This window comes from Nicotiana tabacum, chromosome 16, assembly GCF_000715075.1.
Source record: "Nicotiana tabacum cultivar K326 chromosome 16, ASM71507v2, whole genome shotgun sequence".
Taxonomy (NCBI): domain Eukaryota; kingdom Viridiplantae; phylum Streptophyta; class Magnoliopsida; order Solanales; family Solanaceae; genus Nicotiana; species Nicotiana tabacum.
The window spans coordinates 169825533-169852983 of NC_134095.1; the positions used below are offsets into that span (position 1 = coordinate 169825533).

General features: G+C 31.9%; 1 protein-coding gene and 1 pseudogene across 1 annotated transcript; one reads left to right on the forward strand and one right to left on the reverse strand.

Moving 5' to 3' along the window:
• The first annotated feature begins 8538 nt into the window (after positions 1-8538).
• LOC107814306 (calcium-transporting ATPase 4, plasma membrane-type-like) lies at positions 8539-19700 on the forward strand (annotated as a pseudogene).
• Positions 19701-20830: 1130 nt separating this feature from the next.
• LOC107814305 (UDP-URONIC ACID TRANSPORTER 1-like) lies at positions 20831-24621 on the reverse strand. The gene is made up of 4 exons (XM_075233629.1): positions 23890-24621; positions 22929-23049; positions 21742-21952; positions 20831-21256 (listed from the first exon to the last, which is right to left on the reverse strand). The coding sequence occupies exons 1-4, from the start codon at positions 24605-24607 to the stop codon at positions 21110-21112; spliced, it is 1197 nt and encodes a 398-aa protein (XP_075089730.1). The 5' UTR covers positions 24608-24621; the 3' UTR covers positions 20831-21109.
• Between the last annotated feature and the right edge of the window lie 2830 nt (positions 24622-27451).

Below are 27451 nucleotides of genomic sequence, written 5' to 3' on the forward strand. Positions count from 1 at the left end.
AAATATATGTATTAAATACTTAGATTCCGGGATGGGCCGTTTAACAAATTTCACGGCCCTCCCCAAAAATAATAATGCATTGGTTGCTTTAGGCGCGTCTTAATAATGTATCTCCCTAAACTCGGGTGCACATTTATGTGACCCAAATCCAAATCTCAACGAAATCGAAATATGTCTCTAATCACGGGTGCATTGATTGTGACGTGGTTTGAGATGCATTTCCATGACGTTGTAAATTCCTTTTAATAATAGAATGAGATGAGCCTCGACAAATAAAAAATACAAAGTTGCGGGGCCCTCTAAATGTATATATATTAAAACACTTAGAATTCGGGACAGGCCGGTTAGCGAATTTTACGGCCTTCCCCAAAATGACAATACGCTAGTTGCGTTAGGCACGCCTTTAATAATTTAATTTCCTTAAACTCGGGTGCACATTGATGTGACCCAAATCCAAATCTCAATGGAGTCAAAGTGTGTCGACGACCACGGGTACATTGATTGTAACATGGTTCGAGATACATTTTCACAATGTTGCAATTCTTGATAAAAACAGTAAATGATGAAAGCGGTTAAAAGTTAAATTTTGCACATAAGTTCACACTCGTATAAAATCAGATAATCAAGCCGAATATAACAGTTGAGCGACCGTGCTAGAACCACGGAACTCGGGAATGCCTAACACCTTCTCCCGGGTTAACAGAATTCCTTATCCGGATTTCTGGTACGCAGACTGTAATATAGAGTCATTATTTTCCTCGATTCGGGATTAAAATTGGTGACTTGGGACACCCTAAATCTCCCAAGTGGCGACTCTGAAATAAATAAACAAATCCCGTTTCGATTGTCCTTTAATTGGAAAAAACTCCCCCCGCGCCCCGCGGGTGCGTAAAAAGGAGGTGTGACAAAGAATACTAAACATGTCATATTGAGATCTGTCTTGTTCGAGCACATTGAATCATATTATTTTAACAAAATTTTTACTATCACTTTAGTTTTATCTGGAAGTCAAATATGTTTTATTCATCACATCTTTTTTATGTAAATTCTTTTTTTTTTGTTCTTTTCTTATAGTTATTGTATTATTTATTATTTAATATTATTATACTATCATACAATTTTTAATTAGCTTATAATTAAATTAATGGCTTGCTTATTATTCTTTTAGTAGTATTTAATAAAAATAAATGTTTATTCTAGAAATTTGGTGTACCGTTATGCTTTTATCCTCTTATTGATAATATTTTAATCATTAATATTTTTAATATTATTTTAGTATTTTATTTGATCTATTTTTAAATTAATTTAAAGTATAAGTATCCTCACACTACCTCTATTTTATTTTATACATTCTCTTCCCTAATATAAATTTTAATTATTTTTTATATTAATGTGTTACCTATAACCAAAAAAATATCATATTATGTTTTAAATCATAACTTTTAATTAGTCTAAATAATTTGTATACTTTATGCAAGTTCTTTTTCTGCTGCTTGAATTTATTTAATTTTTAAACTCAATAAATATTTAATATCTTAAGTAAATTTTAGTTTTATATAAATAGTCACAGGTTATCTCAATTTACGTCTTTTTATATTTATATTTTTTTCTATTATAGTTTTTAATAAATTTTTCACATCCATATTTCTAGCTAATATAGAAGAAAATCTATGAGTGGATCAATATATAGATATAGATACAAATATACATACAAATTTAAATATAGATATATAAATTAGATTTGTGTAAGATCTATTTAGATTATGCATAAGATTCATTAAACTACTTCCATTAATTATGTTTCTATATATAATTTTTAATTATTAATGTTGTCCTAAAATTGCCATGTGGCTTTATTTTAGCTTGCCACTTGGCTTAACCACAATGCATACTACTCTCCTTTTAATATAATATAGATATAGATTTAAATGTAGATATATAGATTAAATTTGTCTAAGATATATTTAGATTAAGTATAAGATTCATTAACTATTTCCATTAATTATGTTTCCATTATGATTCAAATTTTTAATGTTGTCTTTAAATTGCCAAGTGGCTTCTTTTTAGCTTGCCACTTGGCTTAACCACGTGCTTCACTACTCTCCTTTTAATATAATACTAGTACCAGTACCCGCGCGATGCGCGGACAAATCATTTCAAATTGCGATGTAGGTTGTTTGAATCATGTACAAATAACCTTAAAATATAAACCTCTCAGATAAAATTATATAACATGAGAATTTAATTATGAAACATGATATGAAATTATTGTTCAAATCTCGTAGTGAACAACTAATCTTTTTAATATATATTTGTAGCAACCTAACCCCTTGATTTTGGTACTTGTATTTCGTTCTACTATCGATATTAAAGAATACTAAACATGCCATATTATGATATATCTTGTTCGAGCACATTAGATCATATTATCTTAACAAAATTCTTATTATCACTTTATTTTTATCTGGAAGTCAAATATATCTTATTCATCACATCACTTTTACATAAATTCTTTTTTTGTTCTTTTCTTATAGTTATTGTATTATTTAATATTTAATCATAATATTTTAATTATTTAAATTTATCAGTAATATTTTTAAATATAATTTAATTATTTTATTTTATCTATTTTTAAATTAATTTAAAATATAAGTATCCTCACACTACCTCTATTTTTTAATGTACATTCTCTTCCCTACTATAAATGTTAATTAGTTTTTATATTAATGTTTTACTTAGAGCCAAAATAATATCATATTTTATTTTAAATTGTAACTTTTAATTAGTCTAAAATATTAATACATAAGTTATTTGATTATCATGTTCCAAATATATTGAGTTCTCTTATAATTAATTCTGTATTAGATGCAGTTAAATATTCTTTCTTTTTTAGCTATAAGATACAATTTAATTTTTAATTTTCATTAGTAAGATTACCAATATTATAAATTTATTTGTATTTTTAAAATTGTATTTAATCATAGAAAAAAATTCCTTAATTGTTTGAACACATTATTTTTAAATATTGTAGTAATATTCTACTGTCATTTTAGTTCTTTAAGTAATATTTTAAAAAACAAAAAAATAATCTCATCTCAAATTCAAATAATTCTTATCATTCAATTTTCTAAAATGGACTGCATTTTAAAAATAATTATGCTATGCATTCAAACTCAAACTAACTACACTAGATTCAGATATTAATCATAGAAAAATATTTTCTTAATTGTTTGAACATATTATATCTAAATGTTGTAATAATATTTTCACTGTCATTTTATTTCTTTACATAAGGTTTCTTTCCTTTTAATTTTAAGATACAAATTTAATTTTTGTAAAATTACCTATATTAGAAATTTATTTTGTAATTTAAAATTTTGATTTTTTGTTATTATTTTATTTTTCATAAGTAAGACTTCAATTTCGTGGTATATCCATAATTTGAGCATTCACATCATAGTTTTAAGAACTTTCTAATCTCAAATTCAAATAGTCTTTTCTTTTAATTTCTAATAGTAAATTATGATAATTTAACATAATTTTGCTATTTTTTTAATCTAATATATAGTCTTACTACATTTTATGTGGCTTTTCGTTAACTTGTAAATTTATTTAATATCATTATCAACTGCTTTTCTTTAATAATATAAGATAAATATATAATTTTTTTAATTATGATTTTGTTTTTATTACACGAAAATTTTAAATTATTTAAAATTTAATAATATTTTTAAGTATTGTATATTTATTTTATTTTATTTTCTAAACTTATGATTTATAAATGTCCTTACATTATCTCTAATTTATTTTTATTGTTCAATTTTTTTAATTTTTGATTTTAACTACTTATTAGACTTGAGTTATGTGGACTTATATTATGACTTTTCTTAGTATAATATAAAAAACTTTCTCATCTCAAATTTAAATAAGTTTTACCCTTTTTCCTATGATAAATAATCTGAATTTTTATTTTTTCTCTATTTATTATTTATTTTTGATTTTATATTATTCAATACCTAATATTATTACATTGTCATGTTAATTTTTATTAGCCTGTTTGAATTTAGTATCTATTTTTACCACACTCATTCTAATATAATATAGATAAAAATTTTAGAACTTTCTCATCTCAAATTCAAATAATTTTTGTCATTCTATTTTCTTAATTGGACTATATTTTAAAAAAAATTATGTTATGCTTTCAAATTTAAACTAACTGAACTTAATTCAAATATAATCATAGAAAAATATTTTCTTAATTGTTCAAACACATTATATTTAAATGTTTTAGTAATATTTACATATAAAATATTCGTTTGCACGATTTATCAGTATTAATATGAATTTATTATTCTTGTTATTAAAATATTTTTTGTTAATTATTTAATTTTTCTCTTACCTTATAAATAATTTGTATACTTTATGTAAGATCTTATTTCGCTGCTTGAAATTATTTAATTGTTACACTCAATAAATCCTTAATATCTTAAATAAATTTTAGTTTTATTTTATATTTTTACTTACTCCAAAGTATAAATAGTTATAGGTTATCTCAATTTACGTCTTTATATATTTTTATTTTTTTCTATTATAGTTTTTAATTAATTTTCACATCCATATTTCTAGCTAATATAGAAAAAAATCTATGAGTAAATCAATATATAAATATAAATACAAAATTATAGATATAGATATAGATATAGATACAAATATACATATAAATTTAATTATAGATATATAGATTAGATTTGTCTAAGATCTATTTAGATTATGTATAAGATTTATTAAACTACTTCCATTAATTATGTTTCTATATATAATTTCTAATTATTAATGTTGTCCTAAAATTGCCAAGTGGCTTCATTTTAGCTTGCCACTTGGCTTAACCACAATGCATACTACTCTCCTTTTAATATAATATAGATAGATATTGTAAAAGGCAAAGGGAAGCTATCCTGCCAAAATTCAAAGGATATTTTTTTTCATAATAGAAAAATATTTAATCCTATTCGCTTATACTCATAATGAAGACTCCTAAACCTAATAGAGTTCTCGGTGCACGATATTTAGTTTCCTACTTAGATTTCTCCAATTAGGTGTCAACTTGAGATTTTTCTTTTTTTGGTGTTAATTACTTTTTCAAATAAGAAAAATTTAATAATTAAAATTTTACTTGATATCAAATTCCTAAATATTAGAAAAATAAAATTAAACTATAATTTTGTCTAGTGTGAAATCGTTTTTTGAAGGGTAAAAAAAGACGATAATATTTTGTTAAGGGCCTTCGTGCTTTTAATAGAGTATTAGTCTTAGAATATGCGTTTTGCGCGTGTACCCATAGTAATAAGTAAATAAGTTTAAAAATCACTTAGGTATTATCATATAATGTGTTTGAGTTATAAATTAAAAATTAAAAAAAAATTATATGTTCCTAAAAATGATGAATGCCGACTCTATTTAGCTAGCTCAATAAAGGAAATAATCATGTCCCGCTAACGTCCGCAAATTCTTATTGTGATTTTGAGGACTTTTCTGGGAATATTTTATGAAAATTGTTGATATTTTAGGGACCTAATAGGCTAATACTGAAAATAAAAAACACAAAAATATTGTTATCGTTATTCTTCGAAAATTTGACAAATAAAATAAATAAATAAATTTAATTTTTTGATATTTTCGGGAATGAGATGTTTAGCTTATAACTCTTAAAAATTTGATACGTGATAATCTAAAGTCTAAAAATGAGTAATGTTTAGTTAATATTTTACAATAAATAATTATGAACTAAATATAGAGACCTATTATTTACTGGAACAAATGCGAAAAAAGGAAAAATTAATTTATATTATAACTGGGTTTGCTTTATTTTTTGATTGGTTTTAGTACCAATGTTCTTTCTATAAAAATAACTTGATGTACCCTAATTAAGAGTTTGTCAACTTGAAAATTTATTTCATGAATTTAGAAAAGAATTGAATAGGATTATTTTTCTAATTAGTTATATAATTTATAGATTTAATTATTTATTATCAATATTAACAAAAATAATGTATTTTTTATTGATTCAAATTCTTAAGATCATCTCATGATATAAATATCTAACTATAATTATAATTTTATCCACGATGAATTCTATGTTCAAAAAGATTAAAAAACTAATATGATCATATTTCACTTTTAAATTTTTGTGTTTGCAGAATAATTAGTGTTATTGACTCTAGCCAACTACTTTTCTGATCTCTCTTTCTCCCTATCTCTTTATATCTTTTATATTTTTAAATATATAGTTGCTTGTTCTAATTGGTAAATATAGTTTTCAAAAATTATGTAAAAAAGTATTATTTGGGTGAAATGTAGCCCCAATTTGATATGCAAATGTATTATGGTTCATATATATGGTTCGAAGTTAATATGTAAAGAATTATAATTATATAAATAAATAATTTATATTAGATAATTAATATATTAAATGATTTTAAAATCCTACGTTAAGATCTTTTACACAGTTCAAATAAGGAATAATTTAATAGATAAAACTTTAAGTAATTTTGAAAAGGGGACAACTTTCTTAAGTATATTAAACATTATTTTTATAAAATTAGCACATTAAAGTTTGTTATAATTTTTTCTAAATAAATAAATAACTTATATTATATATTTAAAATAATAATTGATTTTTACTTCCTATTTAAAATTTCCTACATGGTTCAAAGTAATGATTAGATAAACAAACTTTAGTTGATTTGGAAAAAAGGACAACGTTTTACAGTATTTGCCATTATTCTACGTTTAAAATTTTGCACCTTTTATACACCATACAATTTTGCTTGGTATTATATTTTGTCGTCCTATATATTGTTACAACTTCCACAAATACTAAACATGGAAAGATAATATTACTCATTTTAAATTCTAAATATTAGGACTTCTTACCTAATCCAAATAAGGAAAAGTTTAATAACTAAAATTTTATTTGATTTAGAAGTCCTAAATATTAGAAAAATAATTAAAATTACAAATTTATCCAATGTAAAATCTATTTTTAAAGGATAAAAAAGGCGAGCGACATTTCGCTAAGGAGTTTCGTGTTTTTAATACAGTATAGATTATCATGCCACTCAAAAGATATTTATATATAATCTTCATAAAAATTATAATTTTTATCTTGAAACTAAGTTATATTATGATAAGGTGTAGCTCCTAAACCAACAAGGGATGTGGTTGAGTGGTAAATACTCCTTCATCCTTAATCAGAAGTTTCAGGTTTGAGCCCTGGATATGGAGTCGCCTTTGTTACGGGACACTTTACCCCCAATATGGGACTTTCGGACGAAAACTCAGATTTAATCGGGCCCCCAATGCAATTACCGGACACTTAAAAACCAAAAAAAAGGTGTAGCTCCTACACTCTAGCATGTAATTTAGCCCTTTTATTAACTTTTTGAAGCAAAATAAATCATGTACCATTGAAAAACTTCTATAAGGTCCCACTCAATTTTCCATTAAATATAAGTAAATATAAATTTCTGTATTACACGTTATTTAATGATCGAATAAAAAGATAATTATTTATAATCACAAGTTAAACTATACTGACCATAATATATATATAGCTTAACTGGTAAAGTTGTTGCCACGTGACCAAGGTCACTGAATCAAGCCGTGAAAACAAGCTCTTGCAAAAAACGCAGGGTAATACTGCGTACAATAAACCCTTGTGATTATACCTTTCCTTGACCTGCGCATAGCGGTAGCTTAGCGCACCGTACTGCGCTTAAAAAAAATTGCTTAAATTTCTATAAAACTAGGATTTTTGTGTGTAGTCATATCTAGGGCTGTGCACGGATCGGATCGGATCGGATCGGATTTAGCATATTTCGGATTCGAATTTCGGATTTCGGATTATAGAAAATGCAATCCGAATCCGATCCGAATTATATCGGATCGGATCGGATTTTAAAGTTGGATCGGATCGGATATCAGATCGTATTATTATGCCTCAAAGTTAAACTAATATGTATATTTTCTTTGTAAAAGAGGCAATACATTAAGAAAAATTCATGTTTATGCAAATATGAGAGTACTATGGTGCCAATATAGCTAAATCTAATAATTGTAAAGGTAATAACTTGGAGGTTGATGTAAATTAAAGTGGAGTATTTATACATGTCCTAATAATTTCGGATTTGGATTGGATTGGATTAAAATATACCAATCCGAAATCCGATTCGAAATCCAAAATTTTAATAAACATAATCCGAAATCCGATCCAATCCGAAATCCGAAATTCAAAATTGAATGGATCGGTTCGGATATCGAATATCCGATCCGAATGAACAGCCCTAGTCATATCTCCTGTTTTGACTTTTAGAGAGGAGTCAAAAAAGGTAGGGTCAAACTAGCAATATAACCAGACTAAAGGGACTACTTAAACAAATTTGTCCTAAATCAACGCGTCTTCTATTTATAGAAAAAAAAATAATAAAGAAAAAGCTCATAACCAATCCCCGTTACAATTTTATTCTCTCTCTAAAATTAAATAGTCCAATAAAACCCCAAATAATATTTTCCTTTTTTCTGCTTCTTTTTATAAATCTCCGGCTTTTACATTTTTCTCTTACTGTATATATATACATACCTATTTACGTATCCATTTGATCTACGAATCTACGGTTATATAAACATTTGCGATGTCGCTGTTGGAGCCGGAGGCGTTTGATTTGCCGGCGAAATATCCGTCGGAAGCAGCTCAGAGGAGGTGGAGAGATGCTGTTTCTCTCGTTAAGAATCGCCGGCGTCGGTTCAGATATGCTCCGAATCTCGAAAAACGTGAAGAAGCTAAAGAGCTCATGGAGAAAACCAGAGTACGTTTTCATTTCCTTTTTTCTTTTGTTTTCATGCTTTCCGTGAAAATATCATGAAAATAAGTCGCAGGAAAAGGTAGAGTATAGTGAAGAAGATTCAGTAATTTTTCGATATATTTTTAAGTTTTTTTTTTTAACGAGAAGATTTTTTTAGGATTTTCAAATGTCGTTTTTTGTTGTTTTTTTACTGCTAAATAGATGATTAGAGATTGTTGTTAGAACAGGAAATACATACTTAATTTGTTTGGTACTTTAATCAAAGAACATTGAAAATTCTCTGGAAATCCTGTAACTGTGAATCATTAGAATATGATGCTCCATAAGTGCGGTACAATGCGCTTTGATACTTGTATATTTCATTCTGAATCGAAAAGAAGCCGGAAAATGAGTTCGAGTTCCAATATGATAACTGGAGAAGATTTACATACTTTTTGAAAAACTTTATAGAACTGATTTTGAAATCCGAAATCGAGATATATTTTTTAGATATTTTATAGCGAAATACCTTTGCATTACTGGGAAGAACATCGGAAATGTTTATGGATACTTTAGATCCTCTGCTGCTAATGGTGAATTTGTTATAGCGTGCTTTATCAGTTTGGTACAATATGCTTGAATAGTTGTACATTTCATTGGTAGAGATGGAGACAGATCATCTCTTTTTGTTTTGTTTTCCGAGAAATAAGGCGGAATGAGCTCAATAATGATCTGTGTAGAAGATTTACCTTTTTTGAAACTTTCTACTAATCTTTTTTTGGACCGGCGAAGATTTTTCGGCTTTGAAATCTCGTTTCCTTTTGAATTTTTCTTTGTGTTTTTAACGTCTAAATAAATAGACTATTAGATATTCTAGCTAGAACGTTAATACATGATAAATGAGTAATACTTCATAATAATGGTACCTTGTGCCAAAATACATGTACATTGATGGAAAACACCGAAAATTGTTGTGGAAATGTTAACATTTCTCATGCTCTGTAAATCTCATCCTTTACATATCCAAAATATTTTACAATATTTTCAACCACAGAAAATTTATCACAGATCCGCTTTTTTTTTTTGGATTTATCGTTATATACAATCTGATTTCATTATGAATTTTTCATACAATCAGTGTAAAAAACCTGTTATATTAAGTTATTTAATAATATTTATTTTAAGTTTTATTAAATAAAATTACTTGCAATTATCTATAAAGTGATGTGATTGTGTAAAAATTTTCTACGCGATCATCGCATAAAACTTAATTTGTCAAAAAGTTTCGTTTTTCAACAATATATGAAATGAGAGTGTATATATGGTAAAAGATCATATGAAATCCACCATTAGTAGTGCTTCAGCACTTTCCATATTTGATTTTTATTATTATATTTCCTACTACAATGACATATTCTCGTTTGACTTTTCGGACACGATAAGTTAGAAAATTCTTGGTCATTTTTCTTTTTGGGATTCTTCGCTGGACTATCTTCCACTTGCGAGCAAATTACTTTTAATATGGAGGACCATGTTGTTCAAATAAATAGAGACAAAAACTTGGATCTTTCATGAGGGACTGAAAGATGTAAACTTTTTCCAATATTCTTTATAATTTCTTTAAAAAGTATATCTATTAAAATTTACAAACAATTAAATGAATGTTATATACAAAAATGAATATGAGAATTTTATAGAAAACATTTGTGTCAGTTAGAAACCAGATCTGGTTAGACAAATGAATTAGTTTATATTTAATTTTCTTAATTAATGCAACAACAACAACAATTTTTTTAAAATTTTCCGTTAGTAATGATTTATTATAAATATATTCTAGCTTTATGATGGAACTATTCGTTGATCAGCAAGTCAAACACTATATTTAGTACTCCGTCTGTTCACTTTTACTTGTACTCTTTGAAAAATTTTAAGTCCCTTAAAAAATAATAATTATATAGTCAGACAATCATTTACTATAAAATCCAAGTTTTATGGAGCAAATTTTCATGATATTTTTTTTTATATATTTTCTAAAATAACGCTTTGCTATAATATTCAAAAAAAATTCTGGAACGAATGAGGCTTTTATAGATAAGTTTGATTGTAGTATATATTTTACCATATAACCCCTAATAATTATAGCATTTCAAATAGTCTTGGGAAATAATTTTGAAAATAAGTAATTAATAATAAGGGTAAACCAAGATTAAAAAAATTATCTTTCTCTTAATTTGCTCTTAATTTGCTAAAATGAATAAATAAAAGTGAGAATATATTTTTGATACTGTAGACACGTAAAACTGAACCGAGGGGAGTAATTTTTTATTGACAAACTAGTAAGACTTTATTAATGGGGACTAATTTCCTGCTGCTACTGCTAAATGCTATGACTTTTTGGAGGAAATGAGGCCCTAGTCATTTGTGCTCTAAATTCTAGAGGCAAAATAACTGACCGTAGCCTTACGTTATTATAATTATCTATATCTACCGGTGTAGGGTACTGTTTTGGTGTTGTGGGCTGCCTAACAATTGGATAATGCATTGGTGGTTTATGAGGACCACATAAAAATTTATAATCACGGTAGTTCAGTGAAGAGAGATGCACTTATTCCCTTTTTATTGGAGCCCTCCTTTGGGTTTGGGTTTTAGGTAACTTGCCAGCATAATATGTTCTGTTGAGGATAAAATGGGTTCTTCCATATTTGCCTCGTAGCTTAATTTAAGTGATAAAAGTTCGAGGAATTTATCACTTTGCCATCCTTTAGATATAAATTTAGTTAAAACTTTAAAAAAAAAAGTTTTTTAGGTTGTATTGAAAAATAATTTTTGGAACTTGAAGTTGTGTTTGGACATGCATTTTACTTAAAATAATATTAAAGTTTTGTGAGTGGAAGAAAAATGTTCACTTGGAAACTTAAATTTTTTCTTTAAATGTTTTTTGGAAACTAATCAAATTCTATGAACAAATAATATATATTTTTTAAAATGACCCAAATCTATGTTTAGCGGGAAGTTAGATTATTGAACTTAATATTTACATGGAGATTGAAGCCTGGTATTTATCTTTTGGGGGGGGTTTTTTTTCATATTTACCTAGATTGTTTTGCCTTTAGGACACATGCTTTGTTTCCCCATTAAAGTGTGTTGTCAAACATTGTTTAACGTCATTGTCATTAAATTAGCTCGATTAATTCTTACGTACTTATAAATGGTTGTGTTAATTCTGTGCCTAAAACGTTATAAGAATTTGAGTTCTTTTAGCTGCCTTCTTAATCATACTTATGGTCTGCCCCATTTCTAAACATACAAAAAAAACTTATGGTCTGCCGCATTTCTGAAGAAATACAAAGCCACTGTTAATTGTATGGTGAGTATGGTAATTTCAACTTTCAAAATTGGACTTCACAAGACTGCAGTAGTTGCCGCACAATGTGCTCTTTTCCTCTATGTAGACTTCAATTTGCATGGAGAAAGAAGTCCATATCTCATCTCTGGAAGAGCAGTAGAGCTCATCTGCTGAGTAGATGAGTACAAAAGAAGTCTGTTCTTACGTACACTGCCACATGCTTATTACTCCCTTCGTCTCATTTTATATGAAATTTAACTTGAAGTCTGTTCTTATGTGCACTACCAGATGCTTATTACTTCCTTCATCCCATTTTATATGAAATTTACCTTGGTATGAGTTTAAGAAAGATTTTTTTTTAAAAAAATTTGTGATCTAAAATAATTTATAGTAATAATTTTATGTGGTGATAAGTCGTTTCACTAAGGATAAATAATAAGTTTATAGTTAAATTGTTTTTATATAAAAGTATTATTTTTTTTGGGACAACATCAAATATGATGTAGTTCATGTAGTGCCAAAAAAGTCAAAAGTCTAGCTACTAAACATTTAGTCAGCAGCGAAATTTCCTTGAAACTTCCATCTGACATTGACATTTCTTCTAGCATCATAGGAGTGGCAGTGGAAATTGCTCTTTCCAGGCATCAATTTGCATGGAGATAACAGACCATACCTCATCTCGGATAGTGCTCAAAAGAAGTTTGTTTTTACGTGCACAAACACATGCTTAAATTATATTATAAGGAGCTTTCTCCTGGACTTAAAGAACATTTTAGTGATGTTTTGGGTTCTGAATAACGGGTTTTAGGATTTTAGAAATTAGGAATACAGTACGGAATATATCGTTGTTTAGGTAGTGCCAAAAGGGCCAAATCTAGCTAATAAACACGTAGTCAGCAGCATTTCCTTGAAACTTCCTTGTGACATTGACATTGGATAGTACATACAAGTACAGAAAGAGATGTGTGACCAGAAGAAAAATATCTTCTGAGTTTTTGTCGGCAGTCTGGCCCGATCTGCAGTTTTTTGTTTGTCCCACCAAGAAGTGTTTCGTTTGTTTTCCCTAACCTTCGGTTGCCACATGGAACATCAATTCCCACTTACTCGTATTTCTCTTAATAAAATATTCCCACTTTTGTTATTCTTGTCTGTAACTGTAATTTTTTGACAAAGAAAAGATAATTAATTAGTATTCTGTGGCTGTAAATTGTATTCTTTCACGTATACCATCCCATATTCCTTTCCTGGAATATTTTACTTCTCGACCATCTAATCACATGATACCTAGAAAAGTCTTTGGGTTTATCTTTATTAAATAAAATAAATGTCTCAGGAAAAAGGTCATCTGTTAAGGTGGGCAGGTCCAAATCTCAATGGAGATAAAAATCACTGGGTCATTGGTTTTCATTTGTGTGAGTTTTGGTGGGTAGAGTTACCCGTACCTGTGGAAGACACCAAATATCTGTAATAAGATAGCCGAGTTGTGCGGAAGCTGGTCCGAACACCTGGGTCATAAAATATAGTACATAAGAAAAGAAAAGAGAAGAGAAACAGGAAACTAAAAGTGGGTTAAGACATCATGGACAGTCACGTACAAAAAAATACACAGTAGCTGACATGTGAATGCTTTATGCTTTGAACAAATTGCTCAACAAACTACATGTTATATCTATTAGTAACATTTGTTCCTTTTTGTTTAAATTATACAAAACTATTGCATTCAAAGCAACTATGCCATCCTGCAAGCTGCAAGAAGACAGAAAACTTGAAAAAAATAACAGGGTTGAGACGTCTCTACAAACAAAGGAAAATCAAATAAGTATGCTCATCACCGTAATGCATAATCATCATAACACTGCAAAAAGGGTTTCTTGACATGCAAAGATTTGAAAGAGAAAGAAAAATATTTGTTCAATCTAATTGCTGATTTGCATGTATTGCTGGTTTATTCCATGTAATTTGCTGCTTCAGTTTTTTGAGATACTCCTATGCTGGCAACAGCCGGATCCCTCAGACAGTGCTCACTGAACGATGATGTTTTTCTTACCTCATCCAGGGCAGATGCATAATAGAAGCTACGGGTTCAGTTGAACTAGTAGTTTTGACTCAAACCTTATATATGTGTTAAGAAATCAACTAAACAAGTACAAATATTAAATTTCAAATCAGCAACTCAAAAGGTCAGTGGGTTTAGTGACATCCTGGTCTCATAAAATTCAAATCTGAAATCCGCCTCTGCCCTCACCCATACTATGACCTTGTTATGTGCAATTCTTCAACAATCAGCCTGCTATAGTTATTTGGAAGTTTATCCTTTTGATCTGTCACTTCAAAAAGCATTAGTTTCTAGTCACTAAGTGTTACATGTTAATGTCTAATTGTCACTTGATATTGAAAAAAATATATAATGGTCATGTGGAAAACACTACTTTTGTTAAATAAAAGCAGTTGATTCTTGGCATCATCCATATCCTATGACACTAAGAATGATTGTTGTATCATTTTACTGAGAACCTGAATCATTTTGCTGTTCAAATACTATAGTTGAGTTCCCTAATCAGCGCAATCTTGTGACAAAACTATGTTGTCTCATCATGGAACTAATGATATAACTGGAAAGCGTTGGATTGGTAATTGATTTTGTTAACCATACTATGGAGGACTGTGTTGGTGACTGATATAACTTCTCTAATCTTGTATTCTGAGCAAGCTACATTTTACCACATGCAATTTCCAGGAAAAGATTCGAGTTGGTTTCATGGCTTATATGGCAGCACTCAAGTTCATTGATGGTACAATTTGCTCAGATCTTGAGTTTATCTTTTAACTCATTAAAACATGTAGCTCTGCAAGTTTCTTTCTGCTTTTTCTCATTTCACTTCTATTCTTTTACAGCTGGTGATCATGGTAGGCCTTCTGACCAGGTCAGAGAAGATATAGGGGCTGAACTGGCAAAAGACTTGCCAGAAGGAGCTCGAAATGCTGGTTTTGGAATTAACCCTGATAAACTTGCATCTATAGTTGGTTCCTATGATATAAAAACCTTAAATAAACTTGGAGGTGTCGAAGGGCTTGCAGGTAAATTGAAAGTCTCATCAAACGAAGGAGTCAAATCTAGTGATGTACCTATGAGACAAAATATATATGGATCAAACAAATTCACTGAGAAACCTTTTAGAAGTTTTTGGACATTTGTGTGGGAGGCTCTGCATGATTTAACTCTCGTCATCCTGATAGTTTGTGCTGTTGTTTCCATTGGCGTCGGACTTGCTACTGAAGGTTGGCCAAAAGGAACATATGATGGTTTAGGAATTCTACTCAGCATATTCTTGGTAGTCTTTGTTACTGCAGTTAGTGACTATAGGCAGTCGTTGCAGTTCAGGGATTTGGATAAGGAGAAGAAAAAGATATCCATCCAGGTCACAAGAGATGGATCAAGGCAGAAGGTTTCCATTTATGACTTGGTGGTTGGTGATGTAGTTCACTTATCTATTGGAGATCTTGTTCCGGCTGATGGAATATTCATATCAGGATATAGTTTGCTAATTGATCAATCGAGCTTGTCTGGTGAGAGTGTACCAGTAAGCATATATGAAAAAAGACCCTTTTCTTTTATCAGGAACTAAAGTACAAGATGGTTCAGCTAAGATGTTAGTGACCACTGTTGGTATGAGAACTGAATGGGGTAAGCTTATGGAAACTCTTAGCGAGGGAGGAGAAGATGAGACTCCTCTGCAAGTTAAGCTGAATGGTGTTGCCACTATTATTGGAAAGATAGGGCTGGGGTTTGCTGTGGTGACATTTCTTGTGTTAATAGTCAGATTTCTGGTGGATAAAGCAAATCACCATCAATTCACCGAATGGTCGTCCAGTGATGCATTAACTCTTCTAAATTACTTTGCCACTGCTGTAACTATAATCGTTGTTGCAGTTCCTGAAGGACTACCTCTGGCTGTCACATTGAGCCTTGCATTTGCAATGAAAAAGTTAATGGATAATAAAGCATTAGTGAGGCATCTTTCTGCTTGTGAGACAATGGGTTCAGCATCTTGCATCTGCACGGATAAGACAGGAACACTAACAACAAACCATATGGTAGTAAATAAAATATGGATTTGCGGAAAGGCTAAAAAGGTAGAAAATGGTGCAGGTGGAGATGCAATAACGGATATATCAGAAAGTGCACTGGACTTTCTTTTGCAGGCAATATTTCATAATACAGGAGCTGAGGTGGTTAAAGACAAGGATGGAAAGAAATATGTTCTGGGTACACCCACAGAATCTGCAATATTAGAATACGGATTACTTCTTGGTGATATTGATGATAAAAAAAGGGATTGTAATATGCTGAAGGTTGAACCTTTCAATTCAGCAAAGAAAAGAATGTCAGTGCTTGTTGCTCTTCCTGACGGCAACACCCGTGCGTTCTGCAAGGGTGCATCTGAGATAGTTTTGAAAATGTGTGACAGGTTTATTGATTCCAATGGTGAAATTGTTGATATGTCAGAAGAACAGGTTACAAACATCATGGATGTCATTAAGGAATTTGCTGATGAAGCCTTGCGTACTCTTTGCTTGGCGTTCAAGGATATTGAAGATGGTTATCAAGAAAATAATATCCCCGATCATGGCTACACATTGGTTGCAGTCGTTGGAATCAAAGATCCAGTTCGCCCTGGGGTTAAAGAGGCGGTTAAAACTTGTTTAGCTGCTGGAATTACTGTAAGGATGGTCACAGGGGACAATATTAATACGGCTATAGCCATTGCTAAAGAATGTGGTATACTAACTGCCGATGGTTTGGCCATTGAAGGCCCAGAATTTCGCAACAAAAGTCCTGATGAAATGAGACAAATACTTCCTAGAATTCAGGTATGTTTTTCATTGCGTTATTTTATCCTTGTAGATCCTTCTCTTTGAATACAGTTTGCTAAAAATGTGCTTTATATATTGTATATAGGTTATGGCTCGATCATCCCCTACAGACAAGCATGTGCTGGTAAAGAATTTAAGAGGCATGTTTAGAGAAGTTGTCGCAGTTACTGGTGATGGCACAAATGATGCCCCTGCTCTGCATGAGTCAGATATTGGACTGGCCATGGGTATAGCAGGAACAGAGGTTTGTAAATATGCTCCTGCTCTGGGTTGATATGGTCATATATACCATTTTCCTGTTGCATGCTCCAGTTTGAAAGTTTTTGCCTTCACTTCTCATATATGGGGCATAAGCATGCTTAAATGCTCTTACCAATTGCAGTCTTCTTTATATTCTATATTTTTAATATCTATGATATTAACTATCTCATCGATGCTTGAAGTTCCCTGCTTGAATATTCCTTTTCATCTTTCTTTTCAATATCATCTCACCAAAATAGTAAGCTTAATAATTTAATTGATCACCTAGAACTCATTAACTCCCAACACATAAGTAGAACTTGTTTTTTCCTGTGTATGGTCGACATTTGCTAGGGGAATTCTACAAACCGTCCGTATGCATTTTTGCATTTTTGTTTCTCCTGAAAAAGTGTCACATGTCTGTAATACAAATATCCATTCAGCTCCAGCATGAACTATCCAAGTGGTTTATTGTGGTTGTTTGTTAGATCTTACCTAGATTAGTGCTTGGTAGATATTGAAACTTTAAAGCTGTTTCTGATCTTCACTATTTTCAAATGACATTATCAGGTTGCAAAAGAAAGTGCTGATATTATAGTGCTTGATGACAACTTCAGGACAATTGTGAATGTGGCTAAATGGGGCCGTTCTGTATATATAAACATTCAAAAATTCGTGCAATTTCAGTTGACTGTCAATGTTGTGGCTCTGATGATCAATTTTATTTCTGCATGCGCCTCAGGTATTCATTGCTTTGATTGAGTTCATTCAATTTTTTTATTGCGATCTGTGTATTAAAGAATCAAAACTCACACTCTCGGAGAGGGAGGAAGGGGGAGAGAGAGAGAGAGATCGGGCACGGAATTTTAGAAATAAAGAAAGATTTTTTAAACTTATGGTCTGAAACAAGTCATTGGTATTTGTGTGATTATAAATCATCTCATTAAGAATAAAATGGGAAGCTTAAAGTTAAATTGTTTTAAATATAAATAGGTATCATTCTTTTTGGGACAGAATAAAATGGAAATAGTATCTGAATACTTCTCTGCTGCAAACACTTTCAGGATCTGCTCCTCTCACTGCTGTTCAGCTGCTTTGGGTCAACCTTATCATGGATACTTTAGGTGCATTGGCACTGGCCACTGAACCGCCCCATGATGGACTAATGAGTCGGCCTCCTGTTGGAAGGGATGTGAGTTTCATTACAAAGACAATGTGGAGAAACATAATAGGACACAGTATCTACCAGCTGGCTATACTCTTAACCTTCAACTTTGCCGGAAAGCAGATTTTGAGACTTGAAGGTTCAGATGCTACAAAAATCCAGAATACCTTCATTTTTAACACCTTTGTGTTTTGTCAGGTATGTATTTTATATTCAATTATTTATTCTATCAAGCCAGCTTTTATCATGAGCACTGTATCTATATACCAGCAGCAGTCCTTTTCAGTTCATTCTTTAGTGCTCTGTACTAGTATAACGAAAACCCGATATAGAAGATACCAAATTCTATTGAAAAGTGGATTTGCATTCTCATACGGAAGGACCTTCACTAACCTGCTGACTCTTGGTTGGTTCCGTACAGGTGTTCAACGAAATAAACAGTCGTGATATGCAGAAGATAAACATTTTCCGTGGCATTTTTAGCAGCTGGATTTTCTTAGGAGTCATGGTTGCTACAGTTGTTTTCCAAGTTATCATCGTCGAGTTCTTAGGCACTTTTGCCAGCACTACACCACTTAGCTGGCAACTATGGCTGATCAGTGTCTTGATTGGTGCTGCAAGCTTGATCGTTGCTATTATTTTGAAGTTGATCCCTGTCGAAAAGGAGACTTCTAAGCACCATGACGGCTATGATCTGCTACCAAGTGGTCCAGAACTTGCCTAGGAGTGTGGTAATCAAATGCATAAGAGATATATGGTTTGCTTGGTCGAACTTCGGATGCTACTAGGTCTGTTTGAGCCTTTGAGGTGAGTACGAAAACAAAACAAATGGAAAGAAATACAAAATAAAGACATAAAACAGCTAAATTTACCTTCTAACCTCCAAGTTCCACTTGAAAGTTCTTGGTCGATTCTCGTCTCTTTTTGTGCACAGGTGCTTGAGTAGTTGGGAATTCATTACTTGTTTGATGGAAAAGCTACTTTTCTTTCTTTTTGGTTTGTGAAGAAAATATTCATGAGAAGGCCAGATTTTGAAACTTTGCACTCACGTTGGTCACGTATTGCTCTGGAAGTGTTTATAGGTTGAAACAATTGAAATGAGAGGAGTAATTTCCTGCTTGATCCACTGTTATGTTTTGACAAATTCTCACTCGGATTTAACATTTGTTTGCCTTCTTGTCTATTTGTTCATCCCCAAGCTTTCTCTAATACATTGCTTTGTTATTCCTCTTGAGATTCATTTATTTTTTTAATGCATTTCATTCGTTTATCTAGTGATGGTTGTTTTTGGTTGAACCATTCAGTACCCGAAGTTCACTGGTCCCACTAATATGATTTGCATCGAGCAGGCCCACTAAGGTGGTAAAATTCTCTTAAGCGAAGGTTCTCTATTCTCTTCGTCTAAATTCATCCACTCATGGAATTTGTCTGTCATCCCAGTCATTCACGACATTTATTTATATTTACTTGTGTTGCTAGGTCTCGACTTCTTCACTAAGATTTTCCCAATAATTTATATGATAGTCTATCCAACCGATTTATTGAATGTCCAAATTTAGAAGCTGTTTGGCCATGAATTTTATTCACTCTTTTCCGGAATAATTTTTCACTTTATTTCACAATCGGTGTTTGGTTATAAAATTTTCAAATTCAACTTGGAGTGAGATTCCAAATTTGAAGTTCTCCAAAACTGTTTTTCAGTTCCATCTTCATAAATTCCAAATAAAGTGCTCTCTTTTCTCCTTTGCATAAAGTATAACCAAACACAACTCCAACATCATAAATTCCAAATAAAGTAAAAAAAGTTTGTAACATATGGCCAAACGCCTACTTATATAAATTCACGGATATATTTATAAACCAAATTAAAGCATAAGGCCCAAATGTGTTCATTCGTCAGTAAAATTATAGTGTACTAGGTTTGGACCACGAAACTGAAAACAGTAACCTTTGACGAAATATTTGGTGAGAGAGAAGTGGTAGAATTACATGTTACTCCAAGCGATGTTACTGTAACTAAAATGTTACTCACTTTAGGAACAAGAAGAGTCTTATAGGCTCGGGGCTTTGGTCTAGTGGCTGGAGTGTAATATGTGATATGTAGATTAGGTGCATGTCACGGGTTTGAAATTTGAATGCTGTCATAGACAAAAGGTCTGGTATTTAAGTGGAAAATGGTAGAGGAGCGAGCTGTCACAAACAAAAGCCTCGTATTTACGTGGAGAAAGGTAGAGAGACAAGAGCGGACCCATTATCCACCAAGTTTCAAACGCATCTTTATAGTTCCTTTACATTCTTTAAGCATAAATGCAGGCCTAACAATCTCATCATCAACAGAAAACTGAGAAAAATGGACAACTAACATAGCACAACCGCAAAAAGATATCAAATAAGACATTAGATTACTTTAGTGTAATAACATCAAGAGTCTGATACAAATCCATACATCCTAACATCTGGATGTAAAGATTGCAGCTGATGAATGAGAACAATCCCCTGACTACCAACCCCTTTTCTATATCCTATCTGTCTACGCGCTACAACATTGCAGTGGAATCTGTTTTAAGTCTACGATGTCTCTAAACTTCTAGAAACAAAAACTATGGGGCTTCATTGGAGAAGAAACAAAGACCGAATGTCAGCTCATTTGTATCTTCTTTTGGCTTCTCCATAAGCAACAACCCCCATCACAGTCATCGTATAGCCCGCAATTCCAATAAAAGTTACAGGATTTCGGAAAAGAAGTATCGATATAACAACAGCCACAGCGCCTTTTGCATTTCCTAGGACCTACAGAAGTTGACAGAGTATGAAGATGTTTAGGACGAGTCAAAAGCAATGGATACCACTATTTACTGTGTATATTGATGTAAAATTGCATGAATAATTTCGGAGAAATTACTTACTTCTCGTGTTAGAACTACAACAACAACAACAACAAAAAACACAGTATAATCCCACGAGTGGGGTCTGGGGAGGGTAGTGTGTACGCAGACCTTACCCCTACCTTGAGGTTGAGAGGTTGTTTCCGATAGACCCCCAGGAATCTGGTGTTAGAACTATTTCAGAAAATTAATTGGTTGTGACCTAATATTAAACTCCATTTTATTGCATATTTAACAATATACATAAGGATCTTTTGATAATTAAACAACAGGGGCAGAGCTAGGTTCAGGCAAGGCTGTATTTGAATCCACGAACACTGTTCAAATAGAGCAAAATCGGATTTTTTTTGTTATATACTCCCTATCAAATGCACTGGTATGTTTAGTTACCTGGAGTGTCAACGCACTGGTATGCTTTGTCACCAAAAAGTTCAGCAAATTGGCTCCATATGCCATCGCCGAATTGACCAAAATAAGTAGGCCAAGGTATCTATGTTCTGTTGCAAGTGTCGTAGTAACATCTATCACATTGGGCTCCATTACGAGTGTCGCAGGCAACAAAACTAGAATGGCAATCCTGGAAATATAGCATCCCACTTTTCTTTACTACCCAGGACTTCGATACATTTAGAAATTAGGTAGAAGAATAAAGTTTTTAGCATTAGGATTTCACACTTGTACAGGTCCCTTTCAATACCACGGAAAGCATCCCTATTAATCAGGTAAACCTAGGTTAACACTGCTTCAGACCATAAAGACTTTTGAAGATTCATCTCAAAGGAAGGTGCCCTAATAACTTCCAATAAATGTCTCTTTTTCCATTCTGCAACCCCATTTTGCTGTGGGGTGTATGGGCATGTCATTTGAGACTCAATACCTTGCTTTTTCAAATACCCCTGCAGCAGTTTCTGGGATTAACTCATTTCAAATTTTATCCTGGGATTAATTATCCCTTATCCCTTGTACCAAACGAGCCCTAAATATTTTAACGCTTCATAGATGACTGGTAAAGTTTTGGAGCAGAAGAAGAATCTCAATCTCTAATCAGATACAAAATACCAAACTTTCTATTCTCTTGAATACCATCCTTAGCCAACTCACAAATTCAGAATTGAACAGAAAATGACTAAACTTGAAATAGCTAAGTAGCAAAAGACTAGCAACAACAATAACAACAAACCCAGTGAAATCCCACCAGTGGGGTATGGGGAGGTGTGTGTATGCGAACCTTACCCCTACCTTATAAAGGTAGAGAGGTTGTTCCCGAAAGACCCTCGGCTCAAGAGCAGTGAAAATGAAACAATAGACAAACAATAGCAACGAAGTAGCAAAAGATTAGAGAAGTAGAAAAAGCTGGAAGAAGAAAGATTGTTTAAATGTTGAATTATATTTGCAGTATTATCACCAAGCCCAACCAAAACACAAAAGAATATGCAGTACTGAAACAAAGAAATGACATAAACCTACACCAGAAGGAAATCGGCGCACCCTGTCATCATATACTGTCTCTTATCCTTGGTAATTCTATTCCAAAAGTGCAACATCAGCGCAGATGTTTAGGAAAACAAAATACTTACCCTTCAGAGGAAAGAAGGACGCCCTGAAGAACGGACTTAAACGCTCTAGCAGCAGTTGCACCTATACAATTGATGAATCCATAAAGGTGGAAGCTAGGCTCCCCTGTCATCAATCCACATACTTGTCATTCCATCAGAAAAAACTGATCATGCACTTAAAATTGCTAATAAAGAGGTATCTTATGTAGTTCCCAATAATTTAAATTATAAAAGCAGTTGAAAAAATGTTCGACGTGATGCCTCAACTAACTTTCATGATAGCCTATTCATTACACAACTGTGACTATATTATTAACTATTAACTTTCACATTCCATGAACAAGAACAAAAGTGTCATTACAAGCTATGTTGCTCGAATCCTCCGACAATCCTGCTCTACTGTGTCGGTTTCTCCAAAAAATGAATAACTTTTGGAGGATCCGACACCACCTGGTGGCATTTTTGAAGGATCCGAACAACATAGATTCCAAGTCAGCTTCTTTGAATATCATCAATACAAACTTCAACCAAGTAACATTTTGTTCAAAAAAGCATAATCTTTACGACAATTGAATAGAATTTCACAACAAACAAAATTCTCATTCCAAAGAACGATGACAACAACAACAACAACCCAGTAAAATCCCACAAGTGGAGTCTGGGGAGGGTAGTGTGTACGTATACCTTACCCCAACCCCGAGGGAGGGGTAGGGTAATCATAAGCATTATTACTGCTACAAATTCTCAGATCTAACAAATTTGCACTAGCAAGAGTTAACCTTCAAAGAATTTTTTTTAAATGTTAAACAACCAAAGATTTCTCAAGATCCCAAAAAGCTCATAATTAGATTTCTCTTTCTTCAAAAATTTAAATCAAGAACAGATCAAACCAAATAAAACACAAAACTAACAAAAAAAAAACTAACAATTGATCCAAAATTAAAGATTCAAACTTTAAGTAAAAAATATTAAATTTATAAACATACCCCACTTGCAATAACAACACCAGCAACCACAGGAACAAGACAACCATAAGTAATCCAAGCTTCCCTCTTCAGTGTTATCAAATAAGCAAACAATGCAGTAAAAAATGGTGTTGTAGCACCCACAGCTTGATTAAAAGAAACAGGTAAATATCTTAAAGAAATATTACCACCTACTACAGACCCACAAAAGACAATACTAAGTGTAGCAATTCTAAAAAACTGAGATCTTGATTTAATCCTTTGAAAAGGTACAATCTTTAAGAAAACAATTGAGACATAACTAAGAACAGCACAAGCTGACATATGACACATAGTTAAGAAAATTGGGAAAGAGAAACCATAATTGGAAAGTAAAAGTTTGTTTAAAAGGAGGACACCAATGTTTGATGAGTACCAGAAAATTATAAGTGAGGTAATGAAAAGTGCTTGTTTTTCTGATTGTGTTGTGGACATTGTTGTGGGGGTGGTAAAGGGGGTGGTGGGGTGGTGTTGGAATTTGTGTTGAGGAAAAGAGGTTGTTGTTGTTGTTTCATTCATGGAATTTGAAGGTTTGATGTGAATGTATATTTGTGTTTGTGTTTCTTGATTTGTTGTGACATGATTTAATTTTGTGTAAAGAGGGTGGCTTTGGTTTGATTTGTGGGTTTTTTGTGTGTTTGGGAACTGTTGTAGGGATGTGTGAAGCTGACAGAAATTGAGAATATGATTTGTCATTGTGTGACTTTTGTCCTTCCCTCTTCTGACCCTAACATTCCTAAATATAATTATTTTTTAACTATGTGCTATTTGAGGAAGATGAGTCTTGGGGTAAATGACAAAGTCGTTGCTGCCATGTGATCAGGAGGCCACGAGTTCGAGTCGTGAAAACAACATCTTACAGAAATGCAGAGTAAGGCTGCATACGATAAACCCTTGTGGTTTGGCCTCTCCCCAGACCTCGCGCATGGTGGGATCTTTGAAGGAGGGAGCTTTGGCGAAACTGGTAAAGTTGCTGCCATGTGACTCTAAAAATAACACGGTCTAGCTAGTTTTCGAACTGGTCATTCCAAAATAGCCAGCGTTTGCCAAGTCATTGAAAAATAGCCACTATTTTGCTGTAACAGAGACCGGTCCAGCATAATATATTGGAGTTCGGTGCACCTGTGTATGAACTTCCAGAATATTATGCTGGACCGGTATACTTTGCTGGGTCCAGTATAATATACTGGAGACTGGAGCATCAGTGCTCCAAACTCCAGTATATTATGCCGGACCGGTATATTATACTGGAACTCCAGTATATTATGCTGGAGTATTTTTTCGGATTTTGAACAGTGTTTTCGTTCAGATTTATCTTTACATGAAAAATGGCTAAAATTCGATTACTTTTAAAACTGTGGCTGTTTTTGAATGATCACTTGTAAATCTGGCTATTTTTGAATTTCTCACCATGTGACCAGGAGGTCACGGGTTCGAGCCGTGCAAACAATCTCTTGCAAAAATGCATGGTAAGGTTGCCTACAATAGACCCTTGTGCTTCGACCCTTCCCCGGACTCCGTGCATAATAAGAGTTTAGTGGACCGAGTTGCTCTTTTATGTGATATTTGAAATTTTATCGTTAATTCAAATTCGGTTTGTGTATAACTCATCAAGGGAAGAAGGCTTCCTATCAAGAGTTTTTTTTTATTATTCGAGCTCGAATACAAGACCTAAGAAGGGATCATATCTATTTCATCACGTTATTTTGAAGATTATGATTATTCCTTACATGTATTAAATCCATAACTATACATCAACAAAGAGGGCGGCATAATAGTTGAAAACTTCCCAATCTTAACTATAGGTCTATGGGTTCGTGCCTCGAAATACAAAATCCCTCGGCATAAAGTTAGAGGCGGATCTAGAATTTAAACTCTATGGGTTTAGCCTTTAAAGTTCTTAGTATTTAATTCAATATAGGCCGAAAGTTATGGGTTCCTATTCACCATTTATTTCAATTTCAATGAATTTTTGCATATAAATTTGTGCTTCGCGATAGAAGTTATGAGTTCAATTAAATCCGTTGTTATATGACTACATCCGCCTCTGCATAAAGTATATCTTTCTTAGGGAATTTACACGATGCGAATCGGATTAGCCAAACAATCAACTTCGAGCATCGAATATAGTTAAAGAAAATAATAAATAAATATTATAATTTTATTTGTCAAACAGGAAGAAAACATATTTTTGACTGTTTACGAGAATATGCTATTTATAGCATGTGCATGTGAAAGTGCAGAAAAGAATATTGGTCCTTGTTAGGAAGTGATGAGAAATATACTTTTTAAGGAAAGTATTATTCTCAATCCAATATCTATAAAAATGACATTCGTTTGGTACGAGGGATAATGAATAATTAATCTTGAACTTAAATTTGATATAGTTTATCTCACGTTTGGTTGGGATAAAATCGTGATATAACTAATATTGGAATTGTAGTATTTTTTATCCCTATGAAATAATTGAATAACTAATCCCGAGATAATAACTTATTTCTCACCCAAACGACCCCCGAAGGTAAAGTTACCACTCCAAAAGTTTTGATTTGTGACTCTTGCAAATAACTTTTAAGTCTAGAACCAATGAGTAAAGCAAGAATTAGTTTCACAATAGCTTATCTGAAAAAAATGTTAAGTCTTTTTTATAGTTGTATCTTACTATTATTGAAAAATGGGAAGGTTTTTTATTACAACAACAACGATGTACCTAGTGTAGTCCCACAAGTACGATTTGAAAAAAATAATGTATACGCAATCTTATTCTTATATTGTAAAGTTAACGAGCCTGTTTTTGATAGACTCTCCGTTCGAAAAAAAACATATAAAGAAAATAAATCACGTAATGGGAAACATTAACAACAACAAGAAAATAAAAAAACCAAAACAAAAGAAACAACAAATAGTATTATAAATCTAAGGATAGAAAATATAAGAATACACTAGTTATAAGTATAAAAAAATAATACATGTATGAAAATTGTCTTTATCAAAATATTAAAAAGATCAAATCAATTAAAGAGCAAGATTAATAGGTTAGCATAGGTGTTGGAAAAAAAAAGGAAATAAATGAAACACTACCTCTCATAAAAAAAATACGAGGTACTGGTTTTAAATTTTTTCTGTGAAAATAGCACGAGCTAGCTAGTTTTCGGATTGATAATTGAAAAATAGTCAGCATTGACAAAGTCATTGAAAAATAGTCACTATTTTACTGTAACACGGAAAGTTCCAGCATGTGCACCTCTTTATTAACTTACAACATATTATGTTGGAACTCCAACACACTGAAAGTTCTAGCATAATATACTGGAGATTAGAGTACCTGTATATGAACTTCCAGCATATTATGCTGGAATTCCAGTACATTATGATGGAAGTTCACATGTAAAAAATTCGAACTCCAGTATATTGTGTCGGAATATTTTTCAGATTTTGAATAGTGTTTTCGTTCAGATTTACTTTTGAAGTTGTGCATATTTTTCAATTACCACTTGTAAATCTGGCTATTTTTTAATTTCACCCATTTTTTCTTTTTCT

Bases quoted from the DNA above. Each gene is read 5' to 3' on its own strand.
- LOC107814305 (XM_075233629.1), bottom strand. From the start codon at position 24,607: ATGACAAATCATATTCTCAATTTCTGTCAGCTTCACACATCCCTACAA. The intron at 21,953-22,928 runs GTAAGTATTTTG...TGGGTAGTAAAG, and splicing joins GTCCTTCTTTCCTCTGAAGG to AAAAGTGGGATGCTATATTT. The intron at 21,257-21,741 runs GTAACTAAACAT...CAACTTCTGTAG, and splicing joins CCAGTGCGTTGACACTCCAG to GTCCTAGGAAATGCAAAAGG.